Source organism: Oncorhynchus nerka, linkage group LG22 (assembly GCF_034236695.1).
Source record: "Oncorhynchus nerka isolate Pitt River linkage group LG22, Oner_Uvic_2.0, whole genome shotgun sequence".
Classification (NCBI taxonomy): domain Eukaryota; kingdom Metazoa; phylum Chordata; class Actinopteri; order Salmoniformes; family Salmonidae; genus Oncorhynchus; species Oncorhynchus nerka.
In genome coordinates this window covers 56,074,766-56,098,454 of record NC_088417.1, presented here as the reverse complement: position 1 = coordinate 56,098,454, position 23,689 = coordinate 56,074,766, and the positions used below count along the sequence as shown (strand labels likewise).

Genomic DNA, 23,689 nt, shown 5'->3' with positions numbered 1-23,689 from the left:
CCGGTTTCCATTGATCATCCTTTGAGATGTTTCTACTACTTGATTGGAGTACACCTGTGGTAAATTCAATTGATTGGTTGCAGTGTATTCAGACCCCTTGATTTTTTTTAGGTTAAAGCAGAGCTATTTTCAGGTCTCTCCAGAGATGTTAGATCGGGTTCAAGTCCGGGCTCTGGCTATGCCACTCAAGAACATTCAGAGACTTGTCCCAAAGCCACTTCTGCATTGTCTTGGCTGTGTGCTTAGGGTCGTTGTCCTGTTCGAAGGTGAACCTTCGCCCCCAGTCTGAGGTCCTGAGCTCTCTGGAGCACGTTTTCATCAAAGGTCTCTCTGTACTTTGCTCCGTTCATCTTTCCCTCAATCCTGACTAGTCTCCCAGCCCCCGCCACTGAAAAACATCCCCACAGCATGATGCTGCCACTACCATGCTTCACCGTATGGATGGTGCCAGGTTTCCTTCAGGCGTGACACTTGGCATTCAGGCCAAAGAGTTCAATCTTGGTTTCATCAGACCAGAGAATCTCGTTTCTCATGGTCTGAGAGTCCTTTAGGTGCCTTTTGGCAAATTCCAAGCGGGCTGTCAGTGCCTTTTACTGAGGAATAGCTTCTGTCTGGTCTGCTCTACCACAAAGGCCTGATTGGTGGAGTGCTGCATAGATGTTTTTTCCTTCTGGAAGGTTCTCCCATTTCCACAGAGGAACTCTAGAGCTCTGTCCGAGTGACCATCGGGTTCTTGGTCACCTCCCTGACCAAGACCATTCTCCCCCGATTGCTCAGTTTGGCCAGGCGGCCAGCTCTAGGAAGAGTCTTGATGGTTCCAAACTTCTTCCATTTAAGAATGATGGAGGCCACTGTGTTCTTGGGGACCTTCAATGCTGCAGAAATGTTGTGGTACCCTTCCCCAGATCTCGACACAATCCTGACTCTGAGCTCTACGGACAGTTCTTTCGACCTCTTGGCTTGGTTTTTGCTCTGACATACACTGTTGACTGTGGGACCTTATATAGACAGGTGTTTGCCTTTCCAAACCATGTCCAATCAATTGAATTTACCACAGGTGGACACCAATCAAGTTGTAGAAACATCTCAAGGATGATCAATGGAAACAGGATGTACCTGAGCGCAGTTTTGAGTCTCATAGCAAAGGGTCTGGATATTAAGGAAATAAGGTATTTCTGTTTTAAGTTTTAATACATTTGCAAACATTTCTAAAACTGTTTTCACTTTGTTATTATTGGTTATTGTGTGTAGATTGCTGAGGATTGCTTTTTATTTAATCAATTTTAGACGTACCATAACAAAGTAGAAAAAGTCAAGGAGTCTGAATACTTTCCAAATGCACTGTATATAATCACAACTGCCAAGAAACTCTGTTCCCAGCAATCACTCAGCAAAACCCAATCAAACTCAAATAAAAAATGTTGTCATCAATTATATTATGGGTAATTAAGACTTTGTCCAGTAGGAGGCAGCCTTTGGGTGCAGGGCTGTTTGTTTTGTTCTAGAGAGAACTTTTGAGAGGGACTAGATGTGAACTAATAAATAAAAAACTGTGTTTATTTTTCCATTCAACAGGCTGAGTTTTTTGCCAAGAGGGAGCATGAGGGGGTGGTACAGTTGCTGGAGGTAAGTCTGGTCTTGATCTTGTATTTTTATGTTGCCAATAGAGGTCTAGAGCTTGTATTTATATAGTGCAGACAGAGGTCTAGATCTTGTACTTCTATGTTTCTGATGATATTTCTATTGGTGCAGAGGTGCGGTTGTTGTAGTTCTATAGACACTACATTATCATTCCCTCTCTTTCACATGAAGGTAGCCTGGCTGTGTAACACAGGACTGTCTATAAAAGGCAGGGCCTCCCTCAACATGCTATAGTATAGGCCTAATGGCTAATGAGGCTGAGGTGAAATTGCACGCTCGAGGGGAATATATCAATATTTATCTACGTAAGCTTGTGGAAGTCACTGACTCTCTCTCTCCCCAGAGAAGTGAGAGGTAGAGTGTGTTCGTTTAGAGCAGGGATCATCAACTAGATTCAGCCAAGGGACCATTTTCTTCTTGAGCGGAAGATCAGGGGGCCGGAACATATTTACAAATCATTTGTAGACTGCAAATTGACCCCAAGAAGCCCAAACAGATATAGTATTTTACCAAAGCATAATTATTTCAAACCTTGCTTACATTTGTGTACGACCACATATATCTCTCTATTATGCGTGGGAATACTTTGGAAAAGATTTCCAAAATAAAAATCCCTTGGAGCTGATTTGCTAGTGTTTTTACCGTATTTTTTGTTCAACCATTTAAACAGTGAAAGAACCTCCGACAGACTGATCATCATAGTGTATACTGTCATTGTGTCAGTAAACCCTTTGTTATGCATTGTGTTAATGTGTTGTGTTTCTCTGTGTAAAATGAAGTGTGTATGTATTCTGTTGTAGGACTTGATCCAGCTTGTGTTGCAGAGGGAGCTGGTACAGTACCGTTACGCTCCTGTTTTGTTTGACTTGCTCATTACTATTCCTCCTACTCTCTTCCTCTCCATCTCTCTAAACAAAGAGCATCACTTGTAAAAGTATCTCTCTCTCCCTCCAGAGGAGGTGTGGAAGACGGAGAGAAATAGTGATGAGATCATAGTGTCTATACGGTCCGTTTCTATCCCTATCTCTATGATTTACGCTGACAGACTCTTCTCTCTCAGGACCTGGACTCTAATCTATTAACCATGTTTTTCTTCCTCAACTCCACTTTTCACAAGCATGAGTTTTGTTTTTGAAGTGCTTTTTTTTCTGTGCTTTGTTTCCCTGCTAACCAGACAACTCTGGACTGCATGCAGGTACCGGCAACACAAAGCCTCTGTCCTGATACTCTAGCCCAGATCCCAACCTCATCCACCCTGTTACCAACCCCCACCTTAATTAAGCCTCTGTGTAGATAGATAGACAGACTACTACACCTTGCCTTTACAAAGTCCTAGACACAAGTGTCCTTGCAGCAAGTTAGTTTGAGAATCAGGGACAAATTGAAATGTGACCGGTGATACCCTGATTAGGGCTGTGGCGGTGATTGTCAAGCAAATAACCGACAGTCTCCTGGCTTCCATGCATAGCCTACAAGCCACTGATGCAGACCTTTGGAACATCTGCATTTTTAAAAGTCTAGTAAATCCATGTAATACAGCCTACACCTTCACAATGAATCCATTATTTCTTTTAGACAGGTCTAAAGAAACATTATGTGAAGAAAATGTAGTCTATTTCAGTACTGAGTTGTCCTTATGTTAGGCCCTGATCTGGCTATGCCATATGGCTGTAGGCTACACTAGTTAATATAGCAGACAAGATTCGCTTAGAATTCTGTGACATTTTATAATATTTTATAGTATGAAGAATACAATTTAACATAACTGAATAAAATAGAAAGTATATTTTCTCCCAACAATGAGGGAGTGTGCACATGCAGCTGTTCTATGTTGAGCGGTTAACAAAGAAACAGGTCCTCCTACATGCTGAATTTAGATGTATTTATGCAACTTTAGGCTAAATGTTTAGATGATGGGACTAATGATGATTTGAAAAAAGTTGCATGAAAGGCATCAGTCTCTCATTCACAATTTGAAAAGCACTTGATAATATTCTCACCAGGCCTTATGTAACTTTACTTGTGATACAAATGTTGGGCTGTATGTTTACATGTTTAATACATTCTAAGGCTGCATTATGTGACTCTAATGATCATTTGAAAAAAGTTGCATGAAAGGCATGAGCTCTGCTTTGTTTTTTTGCGCAGGCTGTACACACTTCATCATTCTCTCATTCACAATTTGACAAGCACTTGATAATGCCTCAAATTTCCTTGCTGCGTTCCCTTTGTGTGGCCATAATGCCTCCTAAAAGGCTGAATGCAAAAAAAAACAACATACCTTTTGTGGCCAGTGGCCGTTGTGCCCTTGGGCTGAAATTAATCATTATAATTTGTGCCGAAACACCTCTCACTCACATGGCTCCATCACGTGATCTGGTCTTTCTCACAGGTTACAAGTACAGGCTGCGCCAAGACATCGGGCTGCAACTGCGTGTGTCCTTGTCCAAGGCGCATATTGTAGATATTGGAAGAACTGTCCACATTTTACTTTTCGTCAGCAGAAAAGCAAAAGCACTAGCATATGTCAATCTATTATCCCCCATAGTACAAAAGTTGACCTATAAATATTCCAAACATACATAGTCTAGAACAGTTGTGATATGTGATAGATCCCAAATTAATACAACCACTAGCATCAAATAACCTGTTTTAAGCAATGAGCCTGACGCAGCAGATGAGAACGTTTAGCTCAAAATGTTGATAAACTATTAGGCTATTTCTTCACATTATAAGCACAGCAATGCGCACAAGACAGTAGGCTATAAGCGCAAATGTTCCATTAGCAGGAAAACACCATTCTCATAAGTGACCAAAAATGCAATTTATACATGTTTTGCTTTTATTATGAAGGTGCATTTTTATGGTGAAAATGATCTTCCCCAAACTAGAAACTCACGCGCTGCGTATGTATGCCAGTTAGGCTCTTCACCCGTTGTACAGCTGATTAATGTGCTTCATTTTAAGAAGTTATTTGTTCACTTTAGTTGTGATACAAACCTTGTCAAAACATATAGGTCTAGGCTACATGAGGTGTGCGACTGTGATTTGAAAAAGTTGCACAAATCATAATGTGCTGTTTGCATTAAGCTAGGCTGTCACGCTGGTATAAAGGATTTGGAGACAGGCGCAGGAATACACAATAGGGTTTTTTAATACTCCCAAAACAAACACATATACAAAAACACTGGCCTGTACCCAAACAAACAAGCGAGGGTAAACCTCGTTGAATAACACGGGACGATACCCGTAAAACACAACAGGCTGCGTGCTTTATAAAACAGCTGCACCAACGCATAGGTACTCACACCACCAACGCATAGGTACTCACACCACCAACGCATAGGTACTCACACCACCAACGCATAGGTACTCACACCACCAACGCATAGGTACTCACACCACCAACGCATAGGTACTCACACCACCAACGCATAGGTACTCACACCACCAACGGACATGGGAACAATAACGGACAAAGACAGAGGGAACAGAGGGCACATATATAACATACTAATCAGGGGAAATGGGAACCAGGTGTGTGTGTAATCAGACAAGACAGTCCGGGGTTGACGATAATGAATCCCGTTCAGTGAAGCCTAGAAAGCCGGTGACGTACTGGTGAACAGAATGAGCATCAGTACCGGGAGGATCCGTGACATAGGCATTATTCACCAGTGATAATAAATTATTCACAAGTGATATGCTAATATTGTCACCCATTACACTATTCTTGATTTAATCTTGTCTTTACATATACTAAATAATATATGTGTGAAATATGTTTTGATTTAGAATGGACCGTTATCATGCACCTATCTCGAAAACAGGGGCAACGGAAAAAAAATACATGTAATCTAGGCACTTAAATAGCGATTGGTGGACACCTTTCACATAGTTCATTTTCATGCCAGCCAGGTAGGCTATAGTCCTGTTGTGAAGAGAAGCAATGTGCTAAATATTAATACATTTGAGAAATAAATATAGTAGGCCTAGCCTACAGAAAGCTGATGGGATCCTCCTTTTTTTAATAGAGGCCATCACTCTGTTTTCTGACGCAATTGCATAGCCTATAGAAATGTTGCACAACATGAGCTCATGGGCTCTCATTAAGTGTTTGATTTTCGAATACATTTGCATTGATGCTTAGAGGGACAATAGAGTGCAGAGTACCAGGCAGTTAGCAAGTTTGGTTGGCTACTAATGACCATCAACAGCATCAGAGCTTGGAGAAGCCTAATTACCGTGACTAAACGGTCACATGGAATTTGACTGCCATCATGAATCGTGACTGCCGGTGTGGCGGTAATATAGTCACCGTAACAGCCCTAAACCTGAGGCCATATTTATTGTCTCTGGGGACTTTAATAAAGCAAATCTGAGGAAAACGCTACCGAAGTTCTATACCTGAAGTTATTGGTTTCTAGGATGTATTTATGGAAAGGCAAAGATGGCCTCGTATGTTTTCTAGCTACAGCAGAGGTGGTCTATAGTGTTGTAACAGGCTTTGAATACAACATGACAAGGTTATTTGGGCTCTCTCTGAGAGGTGATAGGCATGTGTCAGTGTACTGTCCTATGTGCCTTTTCCTACACGTCTGTGTGGTTCAACCAGTTACATAACAAGCCTAGTAGTAATTGTGTTCATTTTAAATAATCCCTTTGTTGACATGGAGAAACCCTCTGATGCTGGCTGGCCCTCTGTGTGTGAATGTGTATTAGTATGTGTCCTTGTGTGCGCTAGCACTGTGTGTATGGAAGTGTTTAACTATACACGTCCACACACACACAGAGAGAGAGAAAGAGTGGAGTGTGAGGGAGGGAGGGAGGGAGTGTGAGAGAGTGAGTGAGGGAGGAAGTGGAGTGTGAGAGAGTGAGTGTAGGTGATTAAAGTCAGTGTGAAACAGGTCAGGCCGAGTGATGCTGCTGTTAGATTACTCTATGGCACGAAATCCAGTCCCCCGCTGGGCTGAGTAAACTGAACCTTGTTCATAGGAGAATTGGCTTGGTTCTTAAGCTCAAGGTGTTAAGATAGAGTTAGCCTGCTTTCTTGGCAGTCGAGCTGTGACCCTCACAGTGGGGCTTCTCGCTCTCTTCCCTCTACATTTACATTACATTTAAGTCATTTAGCAGACGCTCTTATCCAGAGCGACTTACAAATTGGTGCTTTCACCTTATGACATCCAGTGGAACAGTAGTGCATCTAAGTCTTTTAAGGGGGGTGAGAAGGATTACTTTATCCTATCCTAGGTATTCCTTAAAGAGGTGGGGTTTCAGGTGTCTCCGGAAGGTGGTGATTGACTCCGCTGTCCTGGCGTCGTGAGGGAGTTTGTTCCACCATTGGGGGGCCAGAGCAGCGAACAGTTTTGACTGGGCTGAGCGGGAACTGTACTTCCTCAGTGGTAGGGAGGCGAGCAGGCCAGAGGTGGATGAACGCAGTGCCCTTGTTTGGGTGTAGGGCCTGATCAGAGCCTGGAGGTACTGAGGTGCCGTTCCCCTCACAGCTCCGTAGGCAAGCACCATGGTCTTGTAGCGGATGCGAGCTTCAACTGGAAGCCAGTGGAGAGAGCGGAGGAGCGGGGTGACGTGATAGAACTTGGGAAGGTTGAACACCAGACGGGCTGCGGCGTTCTGGATGAGTTGTAGGGGTTTAATGGCACAGGCAGGGAGCCCAGCCAACAGCGAGTTGCAGTAATCCAGACGGGAGATGACAAGTACCTGGATTAGGACCTGCGCCACTTCCTGTGTGAGGCAGGGTCGTACTCTGCGGATGTTGTAGAGCATGAACCTACAGGAACGGGCCACCGCCTTGATGTTATTTGAGAACGACAGGGTGTTGTCCAGGATCACGCCAAGGTTCTTAGCGCTCTGGGACGAGGACACAATGGAGTTGTCAACCGTGATGGCGAGATCATGGAACGGGCAGTCCTTCCCCTCTCTCTCGCTGCTCTCTCCCTCTCTTTCTTTCTCCTCTCAACGTAGTTTTGAATCTCACTATTGGGAGCTTGATCTATCCTATAGTCAGCACAGTGACTCAAATCTCGTTAGAGAACGGGTAGCATGCCCCCACCAACAAAAAAAAACTTTTGTGAACCAACACTTGCACTTGACTTTTTCCGCCCCTTACTAGCTCTGACTTTGCTGTTAGCTACTTTATTGAGGAAAGATGTACTTACTATGACTGTGGTTATCTTAAGATGAATGCACTAATTGTAAGTGAGCGTCTGATGAATGACTAAAATATCATACATTAGCTGGATCTACTTGCTCTATCTCCCATTTTGTGACTTGGTTCATGTTAGAGTTCGAGCAGTCATTTGGGACAGGCTGTGCTTGGTGGTGTAGGTGCGAGGTTTGACAGGAAGCTGTGTGTGTGTGTGTGTGTGTGTGTGTGTGCACATGTGTGTGCACATGTGTGTGTCAGTGCACGTGCGTGTGTGTTTCGTTTAGCTAGGGGCCCTGTCACATCACTACCAGGAAACTCCCACCACAACCGGAAGTGAAAGCAGCCGGTTATAGAAACTCACTGGGGGCTGATGCTAAACCCTGTTAGAGCGTTCTGACTGAGCTGTGGCCGTGGCTCTGTAGTGGCTTTGCTAGTGTGAATGTGAGCGCTGCAGAACTGTGTCGGAGGACATGCAACTCGCTGCAAACTACGCTAGCTACGCTTCAGATTCTGTTTGTCACCCACAAAACCAACACCTCCTACTAAGGCCTTGAAACCTGTTATTCACCCTTCTCACTCCTTTTCCCGCCTTTTTGTCTTTTAATTTGATCCTAAATGTGATAGTAATTGTAAGTGAATGTTTATGCATATGATAATAAGTCAATTTCTTTAAGTTGATATTCCAGTAGTATCATTTTTAAATAGGCAGATTGTCAAAGTAGGCCACCACACAAATACCCTTTCATTAGCCTATGATATTTTGTTTGCCTAGGAGCTGAAACTAAATCCTTTGTATGTATGTGTGTGTGTGTACCTCTATCTCTCTCTGTGCTGTCTTCAGTCTAAGGTGCGCGAGTTGGAGGATAAATGTCGCAGCCAGAGTGAACAGTTCGGCCTGCTCAGCCATGAGCTGGAGACCTTCCGACTGCAGGCCGGCAAACTGGACCTGGCCGGCTCCGCACTCCTCACTAACCACGCCCTCTGCCATCTGACCAACGGTGTGGGCCTCGCTGGGGGTAACCATGGCAACCGTTATTACCATCATGTTCCTGATACATGCCAAAGGGCAACCTTTGTTACCATGATATTACCCTAACCATTCAACCATATCATATTGCCGTCACGACACCAATACATTCCACATACTCACTCATATTCCCTTCATGAGATACACTCCCCATCCCAATAAATGCATCTTCATATGTCCTTTGTATGCCCCCTCAGGCTCATTTTAACTACTAATACTGAATCTCCCACAGGCACAGTTTACCAATATGGTCTATAGTTTCTACCAAGATTGATTGTACACATGAAGATTGCTAAACTAAAGAGTGCTTATTCCAACCCTGGATCTCCATGTAGGATTGTGTTGGTATTACTTTTAAATCGACATGATTACGTTTGAAAGGGATTCCGCATGCATTCACTTTGATGCAGACTGAGAACATAATATATTGTAATCCTGGCCGCCACTGGCTTTAAAGTATCCCTTCAAATCTCTATTGTATCCATCCCTCCCTCCCTCCCTCCAGCCATGTACAGTGGGTGTGCTGTTTCTGTTGTAGATCAAGGTGGCCAACCTATGGGATGATTTGAACTCTCTGGGTGATGATATGGACTTCTGGAGTCTGGAGGAGAGAGAGAGAGACTCCCTTAGGACTCCTCGTTACCATGTACTGCTACTATTCCTAGAGATCCTGGGTCATTGAGACTGTCACTGCTACCATGAGCACTATCACTCCCTTTCCTGGTCTTTTTTTGAGTAACTTGGTCCCTGAAATCACTGTTAGGTTAATTGTAACGACCCACATATTCACAATCAATTGGTTTGGTTTGGTGGGGCCTGCAATGAGTGGCTGTATGAATGATGCCACACATATACAATCCCTCTCACACAAAGGTCCCAAACACACACAGAGGCGTGGTTCAACAACGGTGAGTGAGTGATATCCGGGCTGTATGTGTTAAGCCCCTTAGTTCTTTCTGGCCCCTGTGTGCCATGTATGGTGCTGTGCTCGGGGGTCGTGACCTCTAAGCACAGAGACAGATGGGGACAGGAGGGTTTTACTCCCTCCACTCCACTGTTTAATCAGCCAGGGACCTAGAACACCAACCTTCAATTGGATAACTACAAACATGTCACAGATGAGGGTGTATGTTTGTAGCCTGAGGTGGTCCAGTTGTCTAGGCCACTGCCACCAGGACACATGTACTTGTGCTCACATGGGTTCCAATCCAACCCGCTGCTCTTCTAGCACACTTCCTCCTCCTAACTTTCCTGTTACTCTCTCGCTATCCTTTCGATGAAACATGAAAAAAGCTGAGAGATTTGTTTGCTCATGAAGTATCTTCCTCCTCCCTGTAGATGTGGCGGCAACTCTCCAGATGGGGGCCACCCCTCACGCTGCGGGTCTCACACGCTCCCCCACCACCAAGCACCGTGAGCTGCCCACCATCAGCCTGACCAAGTCCTCCAGCTCCCCCAAGTCTGTCTCTGACACCACCCACCTCTCCCCAAAGTCGGCCGAGTCCCACCACAGCCCCCATCACAGCCCACGCAGGACCAGCCCCACGCCACACGAGGTGAGAGCTCTAACACATAATTTAATCCCGATTTATTGCATAGGGATTAAGTCACTACTTAATTAATATGGGGAGTTTCTTGTTCAACTTAAAAACATAGTACAGTAGTCTCACTAACGGTAGGACTAGATGACAATTTCAGATTGGCTTAGTATTTGAGTTTTGCTTAAAGGGATACTTCAGGATTTTGGCAATCAGGCCCTTTATCTACTTCCCCAGAGTCAGATGAACTCGTGGTTACTGTTTTTATGTCGGTTTCCAGTATGAAGGAAGTTAGAGGTAGTTTCGTGTGCCAATGCTGACTAGCGTTAGCGCAATGATTGGAAGTCTATGGGTATCTACTAGTGACACACACAATAATCTTCTACACAAAGAGATTAAGATACTTTTTTGCATTAGACATGCTGCTGACATCTTTAATCATGAAAATAACTGCAATTTTCAATTAATTGGGTTCAAATATTCCTCAAGATCAAACAGCTCGTATGGATTGCCTCCTCCTTTTCAACTCTATGGTTAGGACAGATTGCTTGTTGAGATTAACAAAATGGCACAGTCATTCCTATGGATTTGCTCGTCAGACTTCATGGATTTAAAAACGTCATTAGCCTTTCTCTCATGTCTCTCACACTGTACTATCAAACAGCCTAGGCTTAAATAAATAAAGGCAAATACAACACATACATTGCTAGAGATAAGAGAATAGGACCCTGTTGCGGTTGGGTGGTCTAACTCTTCTTTCATACGGTGTCCAGCTTTGTGCCTTAACCTTTTTCTCTCTCTCTCACATGGCACTGTCATGTAGCATACTGGCCAAAGACAAATGCAGCACTTATTATACAATTCAAAAGATAAGACCCTTTTGGGTTGGGGCTTTTAAACCATTTCTTCCATGTTTTAAAGCAGCAGACCTCTCCCTCATCCAGTGTCCAGCTGTGTGTTGTAGCTAGCTGATGTCTGTCCTGCGTGCCCCAGCCAGCCAGTGTTGGGTCTAAGTCTCTCTGTAGTAGATCTTTATCCTCCCTCCCTCTCATCCATCTAAACCAGCCAGGTCAGGACAGGCAGCACCAGCAGCAGCTAGCTCTCTAAATCTCATATTTAGTGAGATAATCCCACTGCTGTGGATTATTAAGGTTGTAGTAGTTGTAAGTGATTATCCTTAAAAGGTTTTTTGCTGGCAGGGAGCGATAAAAAATATGCCTGTTACTTATTGTTTATGCATAATGTATCACTCAGACCCTATAATTAGACATACGTCCAGTCGACAAACAAAACACTCAACATTTGTGTCAGTGTGTGTGTGTGTATCTGAACCCTATCAAAGTAGTGCACTATATATAGGGATGTAGTACAATATAGCCTATGGGGAATAGGGTGCAATTTCATCCTACTGGCAGCGATTGTTTGTATGTTTGTGTCGGCCTACAGCAGGGGTCTGCGGCCAGTGGGCCAAAACCGGCCTGCAAGTGATTTTTTGGGGGTTTTACAAAGTTTTTAGTTAAGATATTAAACTTTTAAAAAATTAAATCACCAGGAATTAATCCACAACATTTTTGTATTTTATGCAGAGACATACAGTGGGGTTCAAAATTATTGGATCCCTTGATAACCTGTATGCTCTCGTTGGCTGGCCCTCGATACATATTGGACACGATAACAACACCCACCCGTAGCACACGCTCCAGCAGGTATATCTCACTGGTCATCCCCAAAGCCAACACCTCCTTTGGCCGCCTTTCCTTCCAGTTCTCTGCTGCCAATGACTGGAATGAATTGCAAAAATCGCTGAAGCTGGAGACTTATACTTCTCTCGCTTATTTAGTTTCATTCTGAGCCATTTTCTTTTGCCAAATTAAGTTCCAAATGTAATGTTTGCCGCAATATAACATCCTGCTCGTATTTTCCCTATTAAAATTTACTTGGCTTACTTTTGATGTCACCCTAATAAAATTGTGAAACCTTGGTGAAGGTTTGGTGTGGTGAGGCAATAAGTATATTTATACTGCAGGCGTGTGATATGAAGGCAGTGCGCACCAACTGACATCGACAGTTGAACTTGAGGTGAGGAATAATGCTTTAGGCCAGTGGTTCCCAAACTTTTATAGTCCCGAACCCCTTCAAACACTCAACCTCCAGCTGCGTACCTCCTCTAGCACCAGGGTCAGCGCACTCTCAAATGGTGTCTTTTGCCATCATCGTAATGATGATGGCAAAAGTAGTAATCATATAGTAATCATACTATACGATACATTTATTAAACATAAGAATGAGTGAGTTTTTGTCATAACCCCACTCATAACCCCACTCGTGGGAAGTGACAAAGAGCTCTTATAGGACCAGGGCACAAATAATAATATAATAGTAATCAATAATTTTGCTCTTTATTTGACCATCATACATATAAAACCTTATTTGTTCATTGAAAATTGATTGTGAATAACTCACCACAGGTTAATGAGAAGGGTGTGCTTGAAAGGATGCACATAACTCTGCAATGTTGAGTTGTAATTGGAGAGTCTCAGTCTTAAGTCATTTTCCTCACACAGTCTGTGCCTCTATTTAGTTTTCATGCTTTTGTGAAGACAGAGAATCCAATCTCACATAGGTACGTGATTGCAAAGGGCATCAGTGCTTTAACAGCGTGATTTGCCAAGGCAGGATACTCTGAGCGTGGCAGTGGCTTCTGATTAAATTAAATTTAACAGAACCGCTTGTTGCAATTTTGATGAGGCTCTCTTGTTCAGACATTGGTAAGTGGACTAGAGGCAGGGCATGAAAGGGATAATGAATCCAGTTGTTTGCGTTATCCGTTTTGGGAAAGTACATGCGTATTTGCGCAACCAACTCACTCCGGTGCTTCGCTATATCACATTTGACATTGTCCCGTAAACTTGAGTTCATTTTCACACAAAAAATCATACAATGATGGAAAGACCTTTGTGTTGTCCTTGTTAATGCAGACAGAAATGAGCTCCAACTTAATCATAGCCTCAATTTTGTCCTGCACATTAAATATTGTTGCGTAGAGTCCCTGTAATCCTAGATTCAGATCATTCTGTCGAGAAAAATCATCACCAAGATCACGAGAAACTCGGCATCATGCAAGCGGTCAGACAAGTGAAAATTATGGCCAGTAAAAATAACTTTAAGCGTGTCTTCCAATTTCTTTTAAATACATACAGTGGGGCAAAAAAGTATTTAGTCAGCCACCAATTGTGCAAGTTCTCCCACTTAAAAAGATGAGAGGCCTGTAATTTTCATCATAGGTACACTTCAACTATGACAGACAAAATGAGAAAAGAAATCCAGAAAATCACATTGTAGGATTTTTAATGAATTTATTTGCAAATTATGGTGGAAAATAAGTATTTGGTCACCTACAAACAAGCAAGATTTCTGGCTCTCACAGACCTGTAACTTCTTCTTTAAGAGGCTCCTCTGTCCTCCACTCGTTACCTGTATTAATGGCACCTGTTTGAACTTGTTATCAGTATAATAAACATCTTTCAAGCTGTCAGGCATTCCCTTAGCAGCAAGAGCCTCTCGGCGGATCCTGCAGTGAACCCAAGTGGCGTCGGGAGCAACTGCTTGCATGCGCGTTACCACTCCACTATGTCTCACTGTCATGGCTTTTGCTCCATCAGTACAGATACCAACACATCTTGACCACCAAAGTCCATTTGATGTCACAAAGCTGTCCTGTACTTTAAAAATATCCTCTCGTGGACGCATGACATTCAACCTTCGTCTCTCCCGAGCCCGTACGGGAGTTGTAGCGATGAGACAAGATAGTAGCTACTACAATAATTGGATACCACGAAAATTGGGGAGAAAAAGGGGTAAAATTAAAAATTTAAAATTTAAAAATATCCTCTCGTGTTGTCCTGGTTTCCAGTGGTTTGCAGAAGAGAATGTCTTCCTTAATTGACCCCCCCATAAATGTAACGGACATCTCCTGCCATGTCACTGATGCGTCGTGAACCAGTGTTGTTTGATGAAGGCATTGTCTGTATAGTTTTTTTGGCCTTTTCCCCCAGTATTGTCCCAGCCATATACACGGCAGCAGGAATAATTAAGTACTCCACAATAGTATGGGGCTTGCTTGTCCTAGAAACTCTGTAGCTCTCCATATAAGACGTTTGTTATTAATGGTATCTGTTACTCAAAAGTCGTCTTAATTCTCGCTCAAAAACTGTGGCTTATTTTTATGTTTTATTTTATTTCATTTTATTTCTAAATGTCTGCGCAAGAGTGAAGTTTTCATTGAGTTGTGAGATAGTACTTTTGCACATATAACACACTGTGGCTGAGGAAAGGCACTACTCCCCATATATGTGAACCCCAAATCAATGTAGTTCTCATCATATTTGCGCCTCTTCGATGGTCCAACGTCCCTGTCTGTTGTTCGGTGCTTTCCCGGGTAAGGGGGCAGTAGCTCTTCGGCTGCATCAGATTCACAACTGTCAGCGTCCATGCTAGCTGGGCTAACAACAAATGTAGAATTACTGATGCTAGCATTGAATGTGCTCGTGGAAGCAGAGCAACTTGTGTCATCGACAGGTGCAGGTGTAGTACAGCTGGTAGTAGCAGTAGAGCTGGTATGTGTATCTATGGATGCGGCCTTACTTTTTTTAACCATTTATCCATTTTCGAGCAAACGGAATGAGCAGCAGCTACATTTGGCTACAAAGGACTGTTAGTGGAATTCCCGCGAGAGAGTAACGGTTAATGCACAGCTGACATGCAGGTAAAAATAAGGTCAAACGGATTTCAGTTTCCCTGCATTAAAATCACCGGCCACGAGAAGTGCCGCCTCTGGGTGTGCATTTTCTTGTTTGCTTATGGCCCTCTACAGCTCGTTGAGTGCGGTCTTAGTGCCAGCATCGGTTTGTGGTGGTAAATAGACAGCTACGAAATATATAGATGAAAACTCTCTTGGTAAATAGTATGGTCTGCAGCTTATCATGAGGTATTCTAACTCCGGCGAGCAAAAACTTGAGACTTCCTTATCATTAGAGGTTGCGCACCGGCTGCTGTTAACAATGATGCACACTCCTCACCCCTTCATTTTACCCGATTATAGTCATGTTCTGGACAAAAACTGTCCCATGGCTGAATCTAGTTGCCTACAGTATTAGCCAGAGGTAAACATAGGCAGTCAGATCATTAAGCTGATACTGTGTGGTATTAAAGGGAGCATTTTCAGAGAAGAGAACATTCCGTATAAGCAGCTTGTTAGTGGCCAGTGTCCCAATCCACTGTGAATTGTGCCCATTGCCCACATTATACATAAATCTCATTGCACAATCTCTGAGGGAGTAAGTCAATGGCAGAAAAACATATCCTGCGTGTGGCCCTAGCCTTCTACTCTTCAGGAGGCATTGGTCCAGCCAAGTGTTGGGAAGATGTTGACCTGCTGGCAGCTCAAGGTTCCAGTAGAAATGATATACAGTGGGGAGAACTATTTGAAGTATTTGATACACTGCCGATTTTGCAGGTTTCCCTACTTACAAAGCATGTAGAGGTCTATACTTATGTCATGCAATAACATGCAAATTAATCACTTAAAAATCATACAATGTGATTTTCTGGATTTTTGTTTTAGATTCCATCTCTCACAGTTGAAGTGTACCTATGATAAAAATTACAGACCTCTACATGCTTTGTAAGTAGGAAAACCTGCAAAATCGACAGTGTATCAAATACTTGTTCTCCCCACTGTATATAACACTAAGGAAGCACTTTTATCCAAAGCCACTTACATTCCAGTGAGTGTATATGTTGTTTGTATGAATATGTGAAACTGTAGGAATTGAACCTGGCTAGGAATGGACATTGCTATGAATGGACATTGCTATGAATGGACATTGCTCGCACCAAGCTCTTACCAACTGAGCCACCCAGTATAACAGGGTTCCAGTGGCCTCATTTGTTGACTGTCATGTTCTAAGGTTGACACAGCCAGTGAAGTGGAGGAGTTGGACATTGATGTGTCCCCAGCACCTTACACCACTCTCAGAGGAGCCGCCAAGCTACAGGTCTTCATCGGCAGATACAGGTAAGGACTGACAGACACAGATTTGGCCAAAGCAGCAGTATGCCTTCACTAAATACCGAAGGCATACTATTTAGTAGATTGAATTGGAGACCAGTTATGATATATTTTTTTTCTCTCACTAAGAATGTTATTCATTTTTGTCTTATCTCAGCATTCAACTGTAACAATGTGATTAGATGGGTAATGTTTATAATACATGATAATGTGACTTTATTTTTCCCAAGCTATAACCCCTATGATGGTCCAAATGATAACCCAGAGGTGGAGCTGCCACTCACCGCTGGGGAGTACATCTATGTTTATGGCGGTATGGATGACGACGGCTTCTATGAAGGTGAGCCTTCTCCAAAACCTTAAAGGGGCAATCAGCAGTTGCTACATGCAAAACATAATTAATTCTTAAAGAAAATAATGTATAAATGCCTCATGAGCTTAATTCAACTGTTGTACTCCCATCAAAACCCCCAAAATAAGGTTGTTTTACGCCAATGTTTGTAAACAACGTTAACAAACCCTATATAGCCTCAAAACATGGTTCAAACTAATTTTGATATCATGGATGGTCAGTCCTTGCATCTGAATTTGAATTTGAGTGGTTATATTTCTCCAAATCCATCCCTTAGCTTTTTACCAAAACAGGGTCTGGGATGACACCTTGTTATTTTTTCTACTGCTCATTTTACACTGAAAGTTCCCATTTTAACACTGACATTTTAACACGGTCAAGGTTTTGGTGTCGACATACCAAACACAAGTCTGTCTCTCTGTGTCCCCCTGCAGGTGAGCTGATGGACGGGCGGAGAGGGCTGGTCCCCTCCAACTTTGTGGAGCGCGTCTCAGATGACGACATGATGAGCGCCCACGTTCCAGAGGGCACGGACATATCCCACAACTCCTTGCTGGACAGCAGCCTGCACAGTGCCAGCCACCAGCACCACCTCCGCCTGGGGAGCCCAGGTACCTCTGAGAGGACCGACCCTACGTTTGCAGCCTCCAACCCAGGTCCCCTATCCGTCTCTTTCCCCTCAGGGGAGCAGGTCCCGGCCCCCACGGACCCCTCCCTCCGACCCCTCCTCTCCCCAGCCCCCCTCACCAACGGCCTGGACCTAGACCTGGAGGTGGGGGTGGACACTGTGCCTTACCCGCGCAAGCTCACCCTCATCAAGCAGCTGGCCAAGAGCATCATCATTGGCTGGGATGGGCCGCTGGTGCCAGCGGGCTGGGGCAATGTGTGGAGCTACAATGTGTACGTGGACCAGGAGCTGAGGCTCAACGTGCCCTTCGGCTCTCAGACTAAAGCTGTCCTAGAGAGACTAGACGTCAATCTCAAGGCCTATCGAGTGTCTGTGCAGAGCCTGACTGAGCGCGGCAGCTCAGACCAGCTCCGTTGCTCCATGCTGGTGGGCAGGGACGTATGTGTGGCGCCCACCCAGCTCAGAGTCGACCGTGTCACCGCCACCTCGGCCAGCCTGTCGTGGCTGCCCAGCAACAGTAACTATGTGCACATTGTGTCCTTGAACGAGGAGGAGATGGAGCTGGTTAAGGCTGGCAGCTACTCGCTGTGTCTCAGTAACCTTACGCCCAGCCTGCACTACACGGTCAAGGTGGAGGCTCGGCCACACCAAACCCCCTGGGAGCTTCCCCAGGAGAGGCGGGAACACAAGACCGCCACCACTACATTTACCGTGCTGGCCGCAGGTAAGTGAGCAACCAGGGTAGAGAGATACTGGAGATCAAAGAGGGCTGAAGAACTGCCGGTTTAATTTTTTACATGAAAATATATTCCACTCACCTGGTGTTCCCAGGTCTTTAAAACAGGCCTTGATTAGAGAGGACAAATGAAATCAGGCCCTGTTTAAGACCTAAGATTAGCTTGTCTTCTAATATGTATTACCTCCACTCCCAGGTCCCCCTGATGCTCCTCTGGATGTGCAGCTGGAGCAGGGGCCCTCCCCGGGAATCGCCCTTATCAGCTGGCTGCCTGTCACCATCGATGCTGCTGGGACCTCCAACGGAGTCCGCGTCACCGGATACACCATCTATGCTGACAAGAAAAAGGCAATAACTGTAGTGTTGTGTTTCTGCACCTGAATGCACTGGAAACAGAGGAGAGTGTTTAAGGTTTTGGGTGTAATGGGGTTGAAATTATGCTAAGAGGTAAATGCTTTTGAAATGAGTTTGAATCGGTGTGTCTGTCAAGCAAGTGTTTTCAGAGAGGTTCTGTGCTCTAAAGACCCATTGAGTCTGTTGCTCTCTTCCTCAAGACGCTGGTTTGTGTTTAAATGTGCCATGGTATTTTCAGTGCTTCAGCTTGGGCTGTGAACAGTATCTGTGATAATGGCTTGTCCTATACCGCTGACTTTTATATCCTTTAAGTGTTTTACGTCTCTGTGTGAGGATAGTGTGTGTGAGGAGTGTTTTGCTGCGAGGATAGTGTGTGTGAGGAGTGTTTTGCTGTGAGGATAATGTGTAGGGGTGTTTTGCTGTGAGGATAATGTTTAGGAGTGTTTTGCTGTGAGGATAATGTGTAGGGGTGTTTTGCTGTGAGGATAGTGTGTGTGAGGAGTGTTTTGCTGTGAGGATAATGTGTAGGAGTGTTTTGCTGTGAGGATAATGTGTAGGAGTGTTTTGCTGTGAGGATAATGTGTAGGAGTGTTTTTCTGTGAGGATAATGTTTAGGAGTGTTTTGCTGTGAGGATAATGTGTAGGACTGTTTTGCTGTGAAGATATTTTGTGTAGAGAGTATGTGTCTGTGCTGCTGACACTACCCATCTCCTCTTCTGCCATACCCTAGGTGTTGGAGGTGTCATCCCCCACGGCAGGCAGTGCCCTAATGGGCCCGTCTCAAATCCAGTCCCTTATGACGGCCCACCAGCTCACCGTGCGCACCATGTCCGGCCACGGGGAATCCACCGACTCTGTGCCAGTCAACGTGCCCGCCAAGCTAGCCGCCATCATGACGGACCAGGCCTCGGCTACCTCCGCCCCTTGCTCCTTATCACCCTCCGTTCACCAGTCACCACCCTACCAGTCACCCCCTGTCCACCAGTCACCCCCCTTCTTGTCTTCATCACCACCCGTACAGCCCCAATCCCCGTCCTATGGGAACTCAGCTGCCAAAGTCTCCACGCTACCCTACGCCACGGCCTCACCGCCGCTAGACGCACACGCCATGGTCCCTAACGGGGGGCTGCCCTCTGCCAACTCTCCCCCAGTCCACACCCTCCACACAGAGGCCTCCTCCCCGCTCCCTGCCTCGTACGCAGAGGCCTGGGCCAACCCCTTAGCAAAGTCTCCTGCTCCCCCTCGGGATGCCTTGGCAATGCATGAGGCCACCATGTCACCTCCAGTAGCACCAAACTATCAGGCCAAGTTGCCATCAGTACCATCAGCCTATGAGGCTATGATGTCACCACCAATACAACCAGCCTATCAGGCCATGCTACCACCAGCCTCTCACATCAACACAACGGTACTTACAGTAATGCAACAACACCTCCTCTAAAACTCTTATCTAGAACTCTAGAACTCACCTCATGGCTCCAGACTTACTTTTTCCTGTGGTGACACTGGTGACACTAACATTTTCAGTTTGTGGCACAAGGCCATTATTCGGTCGCACCAAACTTTGTTGCGGCATCACACAATAGTAAAAAAATTGCAATCATCTTATAAAGTCATTCGCAGGGCTACTGAGATGGTATGATTCATGAAACGTGTTCAAGCAGGGATGCAGGATCAAGATATTTTTATGTGTAACCTAAACCAGTGATTGTCACAAATTTTGGGTTGACAATTACTCTATTGTTGCTATATTTTACTCTCAATATAGGGCTCCAGAATTGCACATTTATTCTGTTCAATAGAGATTCATTTGCTTAGCAAAATTTTGTGTGTATAAAATAAATATCACATAAGGTAATTCATTTGGGGCTAACTCACCATCTGAGGAAGTGGAAACTCAAAATGCATTAGGTAGATCGCTAAATATAATATGTTGCTAGTTAGCCGTGTAATTGATGAATGTAACAGTAAATGTAACGTCCTAAAAACTTTGCAGCATACCCATTTATGTCTATAGCCTTTGCAGTCTCCGCGCACCGTCAATGTTGAGAGTAATACCTGCAGAAAGCTGAGACCCTCCTCTCACCAACAGGCACAGCTCCTTTCAAAACGTTTATTGCATTTTTTTTATGTTGCAATAATTTTTCTCTCCCACTAGCCTACTCAGCGCGAAAGGAGAAACAGACACAGGGACGGACACAGGGACAGGGCAGACACTTTCATGCCGGGATCAGGAAAATAATGCACTGTTTTGAGTGACCAGCTTGAATTTGCAGTTCGCACCGATCCGACCAATCAAACATTTTACTCACACAGCCTAAGAATCGCAAAATGTGACTAAATGGTCTCAGTCTGGAGCCTTGCAACTGCTCTAGAATATATAGTACTAGAGGTATGTTATTATCTAGTATACATTATTACAACTATTTTAACTAAGTGTATGTTGTATGTACGCCTGTCTGTTCTCCAGGTCAATGCAGCCTTGCCCCCCAGCCAGAGTCCAGTCCCAGGCCTAGTCCCAGCAGCCATGGAGCAGAGCAGAGCAGTCACAGAAATCCCCGGAGCTCCCCGTCCCGTCATGTCCATCACAGACTTTCTCCCCATGGAGGACTACTCCCGTGCAAACCTTTCAACCCCTGAGCCCTGCCCCACCCCACCCCAGGACAGACACTCTCTCCAGCCCCCCAAAGCCCCCTCTCCCCTGGAGTCAGAACCAGACTACTCCATGGAGAGGTCGACCACACGCCTGGTGTCCATGGAGGAGTTCCTCAGGCAGGAGAAGGACCCAGGCTTCAGCAGGCAGCCACAGGTTGGTTAGTTAGTTATTTAGTACTGACTGTGCTTTTTTGGAATGTGATACATTAAATATCATTGCCAGTTTTCTGGGCAGATGCAATACGCCCGGCAACTCTGAAGTGTTCTTTATTGTTCCAATGTTCCCCTCACATTGGCTAGTACTCTGTGCTTTAATCCTCTGATGATGTTCATTGCCGAAAGAAACTCTTTCTCACCCAGCCTTTCTCAACTCTTTCTCATCCAGCCTCACCCCTTGACTAGATGAACCAGTAACTCATCTAGGTCTAGGAAAGGCTGTGGGATCATTACCTCGTATTTATCAACATGGTGCTTTAGACTAGGGGTCATGACCCCATATAGTTTAAAAATATATATATATTATAATATCGTCTTTGTATCTCAAAATCATTGTAAAGCGGTTACCCTTAAAAATCTAAATGAAAATTATTCAAATGTAAAAGATCAAATTCAACCAGAGAGCACCCTTAGCTCATGGGAAAAGGCCGCACTTGACAATTGAGCTTGAATCTTTCCATTGTGAATGGATAGGCCTGCTACGTTATGAAACCACACAATATTGCAGAGATTTGATATTACCGGAAAATAAAGTGTGAGAATTTTGAGGCACAGAAACTCACATTAATACCTTTGTCAGATAGGAAAGAATTCTTATTGGAGAGAGTTTTTCAAAAGCGAACCATTCCCTCGGCTGTGCATGTTTCTAACAGAAAACAGCATCAGTAAGTGTCCCACATGAGTGATGACTGCTCACCTCCAATGCTTGGAATAGCACTTTGGGACCTGCTTTCCAATCAGTTTGACTGTGATCCTGGTTCAGTTGACATGCCGGTAAGTGAAGTCAAACAGCTGATCGAGCTGTCATGGGACCGAATGCTGCAGACAATGCATTTACAGGTCACTACGGAGGAGTTTTGGTTCCTGACTCAAAGGGAATCCACTTCCGTCGCCCTCTGAGCATTAAAACTCATGGCACCCTTCATCAGCTCATATCTGTGTGAAGCTGGATTCAGTGCTCTCGTCTGCATATAAAAAATAAAAAAATGTATCCAGGTTGGATGTGACAGCAGAGACGAGGTGCGTACCGTCGACCACGCCCCCTGACTTTGAGAAGCTCTGACTGGACATGCATCAAGCACACCCATCTCATTAGTGGTGGTGAGATAAGAGAGATTATGTTAGACTCATTTGCTATTGACTGACATAGCCACAAATAAAAAAAGTAAACATTGGATGTGAATTACATCATTTCTTTTCAAATGGTTGGGGTCATGCAAACTTTCAGATATCAAAATGGAGTTGTGGGCCAAAAAGGTTTGGGAGCCTCTGGACTAGAGAGCATTGAGGATAGTGGCATTATACCAAGACATACCAACGTTCATAGTAACATTTCCTACTATGAAAATGAGCATTTGGAGGATTTACCTTGTCAATGTACGTTTAATTTGTATTGACATGATTGGTTATTCCACATGCTCTAAGCCTGTCCTGTTGTACTGTGTGGTTGTGCTCTGTGTGTCAGGGTTATGCTGTTGGCCTGGTGGAGCCTCCGTACGGTGCAACAGAGAACAGTAGGGGCTCGGACCTGTCTGATATCCTGGAGGAAGAGGAGGAGGACATGTACTCAGACCCCCCTGGACCCGCCCTGGCCCGGGGATACACCACAGGAGCCGACAGGGTAAACATTCACTACAAACACTTGATTTTACTGATCTTGCTGAGGAGGACAGCCTCTGTTTTTGTTACGTTTGCTTTACTTTCCCTCTTTCATTCTTGAATTCACTCACTGTTTTGATTCTTTTTTTTTTTTTTGTATGTCACACTTCACCCCTACCTTATGCCACCGTGCCCTGCCCAACCTGCTCACATCCACCTCCTTCCTGAACTCCTATCTCCTTCTCCTACATCACACCTCTTACCTTCACCCCTACCTTATGCCACCGTGCCCTGCCCAATCTGCTCACATCCGCCTCCTTCCTGAACTCCTATCTCCATCTCCTACATCCAACCTCTTACCTTCAACCTGTGACACCCTCTCCTCTGTGACCCTTGACCCATGACCCCTGTAGCCAGACCAGTGGGAGGTGCCAGACAGTGACGAGGAGATTCTGGAGAGTATCCTGAAGCTTCCTCCACAGGCCCAGGCTCAGGCCTACCACTACCATCACGGTCATCATCACCTCAACAAGCACCTGTTCAGCATCCCAGAGGTCACTGATGAAGAGGACAACAGCGTGGACGAGGACTATAATCACCGTCGCCACCGAAGACAGTCCCAAGCCAGGCCCAGCCGCACACACCTCCACCCCGATGACCCCCACTACCACAGAACCCGAGACCAGCCCCACCACCACCACCACCAC

At 44.7% G+C, this 23,689-nt stretch overlaps 1 protein-coding gene across 1 annotated transcript in view; it reads left to right on the top strand.

The window, feature by feature from the left end:
* The window catches only part of LOC115105391 (peripheral-type benzodiazepine receptor-associated protein 1-like), a 175,007-nt gene that overhangs the window by 122,814 nt on the left and 28,504 nt on the right, over positions 1 to 23,689 (top strand). Inside the window, 12 exon segments of the mRNA XM_029627372.2 lie at positions 1,576 to 1,626; positions 2,442 to 2,474; positions 8,649 to 8,823; positions 10,173 to 10,390; positions 16,342 to 16,448; positions 16,673 to 16,782; positions 17,229 to 18,146; positions 18,355 to 18,506; positions 19,243 to 19,920; positions 20,983 to 21,321; positions 22,849 to 23,004; positions 23,396 to 23,688. Of these exon segments, the coding sequence (XP_029483232.2) occupies positions 1,576 to 1,626; positions 2,442 to 2,474; positions 8,649 to 8,823; positions 10,173 to 10,390; positions 16,342 to 16,448; positions 16,673 to 16,782; positions 17,229 to 18,146; positions 18,355 to 18,506; positions 19,243 to 19,920; positions 20,983 to 21,321; positions 22,849 to 23,004; positions 23,396 to 23,688 (3,230 nt within the window).